The 10,374-nt window shown below is 56.7% G+C and overlaps 1 protein-coding gene across 3 annotated transcripts in view; it reads left to right on the plus strand.

The window, feature by feature from the left end:
• Positions 1-10,291, plus strand: part of PSD (pleckstrin and Sec7 domain containing) — a 46,462-nt gene extending 36,171 nt beyond the window's left edge. For all 3 annotated transcript variants that reach the window (XM_085065405.1, XM_085065408.1, XM_085065407.1), the window contains 7 exons: positions 3,906-3,949; positions 5,180-5,358; positions 6,193-6,263; positions 6,794-6,951; positions 7,241-7,385; positions 7,990-8,133; positions 8,387-10,291. In XM_085065405.1, the coding sequence (XP_084921531.1) occupies positions 3,906-3,949; positions 5,180-5,358; positions 6,193-6,263; positions 6,794-6,951; positions 7,241-7,385; positions 7,990-8,133; positions 8,387-8,626 (981 nt within the window). In that variant the 3' untranslated portion in view covers positions 8,627-10,291. The remainder of the gene's footprint in view (positions 1-3,905; positions 3,950-5,179; positions 5,359-6,192; positions 6,264-6,793; positions 6,952-7,240; positions 7,386-7,989; positions 8,134-8,386) is intronic.
• Positions 10,292-10,374: the final 83 nt, after the last annotated feature.

Genomic DNA, 10,374 nt, shown 5'->3' on the forward strand with positions numbered 1-10,374 from the left:
GTCCCCGTGGCAGCCCACTCTACGGGGAAGAAAGTCTGTCCCAAGTCACTCTGCTTTGCGTGCACACAGAAGCCCCACTGCAGCGGAGGGGAGCGGGGGCATGGGGATGTACGCAGCGGGGCTGGTGTGTGCCAGGTGATGAGTTGTTCTTGAGCATGGGTTGTGCATGCTGTGCAGGCAGTGGAGGTGCAGGGGGGCTGCCAGAGTGATTTAGGGACCCAGCATACGTACAGTTCCATTTGACATACAGCCCTGATCTGCCCCAACCATTCAGATTTGAGCAGCCGGGGGGGGTCTGTGTGCCTGGGGGACCTCACAGAGCTTTTTGGCTGGGTGTAGCACAGATATTTTGCTAATAAAAAGTTGGGGACAGCCAGCAATTGAGCTTTCATATTGAAATGCTGTCAGTCACAGAGAGAGGTACAATGACTGCAGGGAGGGTTCTTGGTGGTTGTGAAGTCTGCCTTAAAGAACGTCACGAACCCATGGCTGGTCACAAGGCTGACAAAAGGAAGGGGAGCCTTGATATGCACAGGGCATTTTGCTGCGTGGAGGGCTGAGCACTGTGTTGTTTAGCAGAGGAACTAGCAGACTGGAAAGGGGATGTTTCCATAAGAGTTATGGTGCATGAAAGAGGTACTCCAGGAAGGGTTAAAACCCTTGTCCAGATACCTAAATTCCTGCCTTAACCTTCATCTCTTACTTGAGTGCTGTGCTACAGCCCTCAGTACAGTCCTGCTCAGGCCAGCTTGTTGCTCAGCTTCCCAGACCAGCACTGGATCTCACTTCTGATCTGGTCTGAGCTGAGGAGCTGAAGGGGGGTGTCTTCTCCCTGCCCTGCTTATGTAGGCTGTCCCCAGAGGACTGGTGCTATGGCTGGGCTAGAGCATCAGAGCCACCTGCCTCTTGCCAGTGCAGACACCCACCTCTCCCAGAAATGTTTGGTAGAACAGGACTCAGGGACAGCCTCTCAGCCTGCTTTTGGGAGGGGAAGCACCAAAGAAAGATGTTGTTTCAGTTAGAAATCCCAGTGGGACAGTGCATTCCAAGGTCTCTTCAGCGTTGCGCATGTCTAGGGCAGAACTGGCTGACTGGCCTGGCATGCTGCAACAGTGAGCTCATAACCCAGTGATGGCAAAAAAGTACAGCCATGCTTGGGGTCGTCCATAGTGGCATGTGGCCAGTGCCCAGCTTTCTCTTGGGTAGTACTTGCAAGCTCAGAGATGCCAAAGAGTTGCTGTCCTTTTGGCCCAGGGGAAATGAGTCCATGGAGCAAAGAAAGCCTGGAGTGAGAGACCTGCGGAGCGATGAATCTGGTGTCTCTGGTCTCTGCTGACATGGTTGTGAGTGAGGCTTCAGAAACCTGTGTCACCTGCGCTTCCTCAGCAGAAACGATATGTGCACCAAAGAGCCCAGAATTTTGTGGACTGACAGGCAGTGGTTCTTCTACAGGACCAGAACAGCGGGGTGGGCTTTGTGGCTAGAATGCATCTTCTTAGCTAGGACTTGGGCTGAGTCCACCAGCTTTGTTCCTGAGATTGGTCTTGGCTGGGGTTGGTATTTAGCCAAGCAGAATTTTGGCAGGATTTAAGTGTAGATGTAAAGCTTTGCATTGCCCTCTCAATCCCACAGTCTTCCTGTTTGCCTCTCACTGTCCCCTTGCACAGGAGTGCTGAGCAGCCCCTGCTCCCTGTCTCTGAGGTGGGGTACTTGGCAGCCCCTGCTGGTAATGGACTTAGTGGGATGTTGGGGCTTGTAGCAGGGCAGCTGGAGCCTTTTGAAGCCATCAGGCAGTTCAGCTTTTGAAGTATCCACCGAGAGCCCCAGAGCCCAGGTTTTTGTAACTCAGTACTCTGCCAGGCTGTTATCTGGCACTCTGCCATCCAGAATTACTCCTTGAGCATCTTCTGCTGTTGGCTCATTCACTCAGCATTTAGCAATCCTCCTGCAAGCTCTGCACAGGGTTGGGGTCCTCTCCAGCCTTCCAAAATCCCTGCTTAGCTGGTTCACATCTCCCTTCCTTGGGGCAGGGTGCTCCCTTCCAATGAGCCAGATGGAAGCCAAGCCACGTGTGCCATTCTGCCCATTCTTTCTGAGGTGCTTTTCTGCCATTTCCAGTCCCCACTTCTCTGTGTCATTTTTTTTGGTCTCCTTTTTGTGACTGTTGGTTCTCAGCATTTTTCAGCTGCATCCCCAGCAGTGAGTAAGATCCTTTCCCTTCGGTTTCCCATGGTGACTCCTTGTCATCTACATTGCTCTGAGATCCTGCTTATCCCCCTGCTCTGCTCCCAGATTATGTTATGCAGGGCTTTTGATTGCTTTTTTCCTCACAGATTCTTCTCTAAGTCTCTTTGCTCCCCTGGCTGCCTCACTGCCAGCCTGCTGGTGGGTACCTCCTGCTCACAACTCAGCATCATGCCTCTCTGGTGCTGGGACTGCATGAATGGGGCTGGGATCAAATCTTCTCTCAGGCCCTGAGGCCATTGCCCCTTCATAGGTCCCCTGTCTTCCTGGGAGAGAACTGAACCCTATTTTCTGCCTGCTAGATTGAGATGATCCTTTCCCTCCTCTGAGAAACAAGTTGGTGCTATGCCAGCTTTTCCCTGACGGGAAAGTGCAGAAGGAGCTGGGTTCTTGCTCCATCCTGGCTGCTGCGCCTCTCGGGAGTGATGGATGTCCCTTCCCCAGACACCGTTGGGGCTTGTCTGCTGGCCAGCATTCCCAGGCCCCTGCACGCCTCCAGCTGTACTTTCTCAGCCACCAGCAAGATCTCTCAGCAGCAGTCTCCGGCCTAGTGATGGATGTTGACAGCTGCATGAACAGCCTGTGCAAGACACGATTATTTTCCTCCAAGGATGATGCCTTCCAGATCTTGCTCCGAAGCCCTCTGTGAGCGCTGTATTGAAACCCTCTCTGGAGCCTCCCTGACTGCAAAGCTGTGCTGAGCACTGCTGCCTTGCACCCAGCTCAGACCAGACAAACACTTGGGAGCAGAGCCCTTCAGCATCCTACTGCAGGCAGGATTAGCTTCTTCCTGTCCTGAAATACAGGCAGCAGACCCTGCCCTGCTCTGATGGGTGGTGTTTGGGACTCCAAGGAAGGAAAAGTGCAGGAGGGTGCTGGGGACGGGGTAGGGACAGGCTACAGCCACGCCAAGCACCTGCCTTGACCAGCCACAAGGTTCTCTGCAGGCCTCATGAAGGACAGCATGCCAGGGTCTCTGGCAGTGCAAGGCCAGCACTGTGCTGAAGTCTCTAACAGTTTTCTCCCATGGTAGCAATGCATTGCTGGGGAGTGCTGGATGCTGCCATGAGCCCATCTCTGCCAGCCCAAGGCATGTGGCCAACCACAGTGAAGTTGTTGGCTGTGGTCTGTTGGGGTATGGAGCCTCTGGAGGTCCTGGAGCAGGCTGAGGTTCCACTGAGCAGGGTGAAGGCATGCACCAATGAAGTCTGTCCCAAAAGCTTGCTATCCTGGGCTCAGGCCTCCTGATGGCTGTCATTTTTACCAGCCTGGAACACCTTGGAATAGGGACAAACAGCTCTCCCAAGCACTTGGAAATGTTAGGTGTGCCTCACCATTATGCTGCTAACAGTGTGGCACTGTCACAGGCAGGTAGAGACGAAGGGTGGGAGAGGGGAAAATGCCAGGGTCATCCCCAATATTGTGCCTAGGGTGTGTGGGGGGTTGTAGGTCCCATGGTCCCTAGGAGAAGGTGTCTGTAATCCTAAATCAAGGTCAGCTGGCTAGCCTAGCCAGGACAGGGCTGGACTAGAACAAACTGACATGGGGTTACCTTAATCTCCAGTGCCTCTGAACCAGTCTGGTATGCCTCCTCTGTTCCCCAGAGCAGACCCCCAGCTTGGCACCACTCTCCTGCTGACACCCCACTCTTCTCTCTGCAGGCACTGTACGGTTCCATCAAGAACGAGAAGCTGCAGTGGGCCATGTAAGTACCCCTGCAGGGGATGCTGCTGCCTGGCACTGGGTGGGCAGTGAGTCCACCCAGCCCCAGAGGCTGCACAAGCCATGGCCCTGCAGGGCAGGTGCCTGCCCCTGTGAGGATGAGGGAAGGAGAGGGAGCTCGGGATGGGCTGGGCTGGGGTGCAGGCAATGTAGCCCTGGCTGCCCTCAGCACTGCCATGGGGGTCCCTTCTCCAGCATGCTGGGGGAAAGCCACCTGAGGCCGGCTTCTTGCAGCTTTGACATGGATTTGCACCTTGGTGGCTGTGCCCAGGGAGGGAATAGGCAGGCTCTGGAGGCGCTGTGGCTATGCCGGGGCCCCACAGGGTGCCTGCACCCTCGCCCACAGCTGCCATCTCCAGCAGCGGGAGCGGCAGCGCCTGCGCTGCAGGGATTAATCAGACCGGTGCTACCCAGTGCTGAGCGATGCGCTCGACCGCTGCCATGGAGACGCCGGCAGATGCTGAGGGGTTTAATTAGCAGCAAGCGGCTGAGGGAGTGGGGAGGCAGCAGCTCTGGGCTCCCACATCTTCCTGCGGGTGGGGGGAGCAGCACCGCTCCAGCCTGCCCATAGTGAGTGACCCGGTGGGAGAGGGCTGCCTACATCCTGCCCACACCTGCTCCCGTCCTTGGATGTACTGCCCGAGGCCTTCCCACCACAGCCTCCCTGCACCCCTCTGCTTCTGGCTTTGGGCCCTGTAATCTGGCTGACACCCTTAAAGTGTGGGGACCAGAGCCTGGGTCTCTCCTTGTGGGAGCATTCCATGCTATACCTTCCTTCCTACCAGCTGGGGACCTGTAAGCCTGTACACTGTGGACTGGGGGGCTGTGGTAGGGCCAAGTCCTGGGGTACTACTGCTCCATGGCTCCTGGCTCATCAGCCTAGCTGGCATCTGTCACACCCCTGCCCAAAAAAAAGGCACCTCAGTCCCTGGGGCAGGCAGGAGTCCCACATTGAATTGGCAACAAAAGCCCAATACCTTGTCTTTCAAGGGATCAGGCAGCACCTCAGCTGTCTTGAGGGACAGGAGCACATGGGCATGGCTAGGTTTGGGATGCTCACCAGTGCTGGTGGAAGACTGTTCATCCTGGCCTGCTGCTCCTGGCTTCCCTTTCAGAAGCCAGGCCTAAAAGTGACACTGACCAGTGGGGAGCTTGGTATTTGCTGTCCCCAGAAAGGTAACAAACTCTTTCCCCATCCAAATCTGATTGGCAGAGATGAGGAGGAGCTGAGAAAGTCCCTCTCGGAGCTGGCAGATCCCAACCCGAAGTCCATCAAGCGCATCAGCAGCTGCAGTAACCCCTTTCTGGACTTTTCCCAAGACTCCAGCATTGCCACTTACAAGCATGGGCTGTTAGTCCGCAAGATCCACGCTGATCCTGACTGCAAGAAAAGTAGGTGCCTGGGGAGCCCATGGAAGGCACCTGGGGCAAGAGGGCACCAGTGAACTCCAGAACGGGAAGCAGGGCTGGAGTCACAATGTGATGTCCAACTGTAGCATCGTGACAGTCTCCAGCATCAGTGCCCTATCTGTCTGGCTGTCCAAGGCATAATTCAGCCCTCAGGCTAGGGAGCTGGAAAGCCTCTCCCTGCCCATCTGCACCCACCATGAGGACTGTGCAGATGCTGAGCAGGCAGGAAGTGAAGCCCCTGCCCACAGTGCTGGGAAAGGGGCAGGCAGGGTGGTAGGGAGGTATCTCTGGGGGTTGCACCCCTGCCACAGGATCCTATGGATGAAGGAGGTGTCCTGTGGTGTGATAGACAAGGCAGACAGCGGGCTGCAGCTGGTTGGCCACTGCCAGGCATGTTCTCTGTATTTCTCATAAAATCCCATCTAAGCCCTGGCCATCTAATGCTGCTTATATCTGATTAGATGCAGCCGCCCTTCAAAGCCAGCATTACCTGGCAGGCGGCACCACCTCATCCCCATCCCTGAGCAGGGAGGCAGTGGTGAAGCCAAGCACAAGCAGCGAGGCGGGGAACGCAGTGGGGAGCGCAGCACGGCGCTGGCCCCGGGAGGCGACAGCGGCCCCCCTGCCAGCAGCACCATCTGCCAGCCACGCGGCCGGCACGGGCTCAGGTGCGCGGGGACAGTCCTGGCGTGCTGCCCGTCCCGGGGGTGGGGTGACGTGCGTCGTGGCAGGGCTGGCTGCAGGAGGATGGGGGGGCGCCTTTCCCCCCGCGCGATTCTGAGGCTGATGTCTGAGCTGCTCTCTCCTCCCCGGCAGCACCCCGAGGGAAGCGCGGCTGGAAGCCCTTCCACGCCATCCTGAAGGGGATGATTCTCTACCTGCAGAAGGTAGGCAGCAGGGCAACACAGATCCCCACCAGGGAGAGGAATTGTCCCCAGTCCAGAGGGTGGGTCACAGCAGTCTCCACAGCAGTGAGAGAGGGGCTCCAGCACACAGCATTGCAAAGCCTGCCCTAAGCAGACTCAGCACCCTGCAGGCCTGAGCCATTGCTTGGGGACCTGGAGGCATCTCCGTTTCCAGGGTGCTTGGGTACTGGCTGGGCACAGAGGGGCACCAGGGTGTTCGCCCTGAGTGGGGGGTTGGGCTGCACATCCAGTTGCCTGCAGGCACACACGCAGGGAGCTGGGGGCAGTGAGGAACAGCCCCCGTGTTGTTGCCAAGCCAGTGCCCCTAGGTTATGCAGCCTCTCTCCAGGCGTGTAGGATGAGCTGGAAGCAGAGTCCGCAGCTGCCTGGTGGAGGGTGATCTCCAAGCCCTGCCAGAGCCAGCGCTGGTCTGAAGTTCCTGAAACCTCACAGAGCTGACTCATGGTGGGGTGCATCCCTGAGCTGGCTCTGAAACACCCCATGATTCGCAGGAGGAGTATAAGCCAGGGAAGGCACTGGCAGAAGAGGAACTGAAGAATGCTATTAGCATCCACCATTCGCTTGCCACGCGGGCATCTGACTACAGCAAACGACCCAATGTCTTCTACCTCAGGACAGCTGACTGGAGAGTCTTCCTTTTCCAAGCACAGTGAGTCCTTCAGGACCCCTGGCTAGGCCCCATGCTGGGGTACAGGGGTTCCTCTGACTTGAGTGTAGGGTGGGATGGGGCTTAGGGCCCCCTTGCTCTATCCTGTCCTGGCCCTTTTTGGAAGGAGAGGGACCTGGTGTCCAGCTCCTCTTTTTCCTACCCTGCTGGGCTCAGGTTAGATGCCATGGCTGACCAGGATCAGGCCTGGGGGACTCAGATCTTGTCTGCAGAGCAGATCCCTCTGTCTTTGACACATGTAGCCCATCTGTATTTTGGCCTTTTTTCTCAGGAACCCCGAACAGATGCACTCGTGGATCACACGCATCAACGTGGTGGCAGCCATGTTCTCTGCGCCCCCCTTCCCTGCTGCCATTGGCTCCCAGAAGAAGTTCAGCCGCCCACTGCTGCCCAGCTCCTGCACCAGGCTGTCTCAGGTGGGCCATGGTGTGGGGCAATGGTGAGCCTGGGACAAACTCCCAGATCTGCCAGTGGCACTTGCCCCTGTGAAGGAATCTGTGTGGTGCCATGCGCCCAGCTGCCTCCTCGGCGAGGTGAAGGGCCAAGGGGGAGACAGAGAAAAGGGGTACTGAGATTGGGAGTAGACAATGAGGTCTTGTTCCTGGCAGTGGAGCTGGAGTAAGGTGATGGTCAGAACATGGAGGAAAACATGGTCCCACATCACAACTTGCAAGGTCCTGCCAGGGACCTTGAAAGGCAACTGGCTGGGGGGATTAGCTGGCACTCGTGCATGCCAGGGCAGTTATTCATAGAGCAGAAAGGATTTAAAAATCACCAGCCTAGTTTTAGAGGGATTAAATTCTTCGGCTTTAAGACTGCAGTCAGCCCCCCTACGAGGTGAGAGCAGATTGCCCCCAAGAGCCTGTGACTTTGCCTGCCATTAAAAAGAAAAAAACAACCCAGAAGCAGAAGCTGAGATCCTGGCTGCTCTGAGAAGGGGAAAAACCTGTTCTGTCCCTGGCCAGCTGACAATACCAGTGGGACAGAGCAGGGCACTGACATGGTGCTACCTTTCTCTAGGAGGAGCAGGTGAAGAACCATGAGGCCAAGTTCAAGACAATGTCAGCAGAGCTGCTGGAGCATCGTTCCTCACTGCCTGAGAAGAAGGTGAAAGGCAAGGAGTATGAGGAGCTAAAGCAGAAAGAAGAGTACCTGGAATTTGAGGTGAGATGAAAGATGTCCCACTCTGCCCTCAGGCCCTCTGCCCCTGCCTGTTTGGCTGTCCTCAGTGATGGGATCAACCCATCCCGTCAGCTGAATTACACTGCCACTGCCATGGTCTAGGACCATGAGCATTCCTCTGCCCTGGGATGCTAGCTGGGTTGGAGGGACCACAAGCATCCCCTGCATAGGGATGCTGCCCATGGGATATTACCCAGCTTGCCAACCTCTCTCACTGCTGCACTGTGCTTCCCAGAAATCCCGTTATGGCACCTATGCCATGCTGCTGCGGGCCAAGCTGAAGGCTGGCTCCGAGGACCTGGCAGCATTTGAGTCCACCCTCTTTGACACAGCGGGTGGGGAGGACGATGGCCTGAAAAAGTCCCACTCCAGCCCCTCGCTCAACGCAGAGCCCTCCAGCACGACCACCAAGGTGAAGCGCAACATCTCAGAGCGCGCTGGCCGCCAGCCCCCTGGCCACCCCCAGAAGTCGTAAGTGAGGGGCCTCAGCTGCCTGCTCTGCAGCTCTGTTCCTGTCCCCCTGGCACAGGGGTGGAGGCCGTGTGCCTGCCGAGACCCTGCATGTGTCCATCTGTCTGCGGCACGAGCTGGAGGGGCTGACAGCCCTTCTGCAGCCGCCAGTACCAGCCGTGCAGGGCCATGGCCCCTCCGCCAGAGACAGTGGCAGAGAGGGACGGTCCCGTCCTTGCCTGCAGGAGCTGCCTGGCCCCATCAGACTTGTTCCTGCCCTTCCTTATCCTGCACTTGGCTGCAGAACCTACTCTTGCTGCCCTGGGGAGGGGGAGCAACTGAAATCTACCCTCTGGGCTCAATTCTTCAATGGTTAAAAAAAAAAAGACAGCAATGCAGCAAAACAAAGCCAGCGGCTGCTTCTCCAGCTCCATCGTGCCATGGGGGTAGATGGGAGGGGGCCAGCCCTAGCCTGTCCCCCCTCCTGGGGCTGGTGGCCAGGGAAGCCAGGGCAATGGCATCTGGTCCCCTCCCAGCCACCTCAGTCACCTCTGCACCCTCCCCGCTTTCTTACAACTTTTGAACAGTTTTTGTGATACAGTTTTGCACTTTTTAGTACCAGATCGAGCTGACCACCAGGGAGGTTTTTTTTGGGGCTACTTTTGATGCTTTTTGGGAATTGTTTAGAAAAAAACAAAACCACAAACCCAGCCATATCCTGTAGGCACTGCACTCTGGGGGAAAGAGGTTTTTAAAAGGACTCATGGGGAGATCCAGCTCCCCACCGCCACCCTGCAGCAAGCTGAGGGTGGGCTACTGTGTATACTGCTGCTGCTGCCTGCTCCCCAGCCCCATTTCAGCACCAGCAACCCTTCGGGGAGACAGCCCTGTGGCTGCCAGTACCAAGAAGGCAGCCTTGGGATGGCAGCACCCATTGCTGCACTTGTGGCTGCATGGGAGGCTGATGCACTGGTGCTTCATGACCCCCATTTTCCATCCCCCACTGCTGGCTGCCTGGACTGGCCCTGTTTGCAGCACCTGGCTGTGAGTGTCACACCTGGACATGGTGGGCAGCAGTGTGTAAGTACTCCCCATGGGGTGGTGACCCCTGGAGCCAGGGTTCATACAGGGGTCCCCACTGCCCTATGGGTCCAGCACAGGCTCGAGCTAGCTTTTCTTCCCCCACCTCTTTTCCAACGCATGGCTGGGGCCTCGGAGGCTGCCAGCAAAGCCTGGTCTGCAGTGCTGCAGTCCTCATGCTGCAGCAGCAGTGGTGCAGCCCTTTTCTCAGCCACATGCTCCCTCCTTGCCAAGGTGAGGGGCAGGCTGGGGCATCCCCCACCACTCCAGAGTGGGCTGAAGGATGCTTCTCCAGAGCAAGGTTCAAGTGATGGGAGCATGGCTGCAGGATTTTCCATAAAGGGGTCTGGGCACAGTGAAGGGCTGTGACCAGGGGCTGGCACACACGCAGTTCTCAGCCGCCTGGGACCTGGCTGGTTTCAGCACTGACTTTGCGAATGTGTCAAAAATTTTTATTCTGCTCTTTTGAGTCTATTGCAAAAAAAAAAAAAAAAAAGAAAAAAAAGAAAAAAAAATCCACCCTTGCCCCAGGTGGCTTGGGGGGTGGGGGGGGAAAAAAAACCTTTGTACAGCTTCTTCTCTCAGTTACTGAAGTAAAACTCGCTCTTAACTTCTTGGCTGTGCTGTGGTTTCTTCCCCATGGCTGGGGACAGCCCCAGCACAGAGGGATGCTGAGGAGGGGCTGGCAGCTGT

Source organism: Lichenostomus cassidix, chromosome 6, assembly GCF_008360975.1.
Source record: "Lichenostomus cassidix isolate B80296 chromosome 6, HeHo_3.0, whole genome shotgun sequence".
NCBI classification, from domain to species: Eukaryota; Metazoa; Chordata; class Aves; order Passeriformes; family Meliphagidae; genus Lichenostomus; species Lichenostomus cassidix.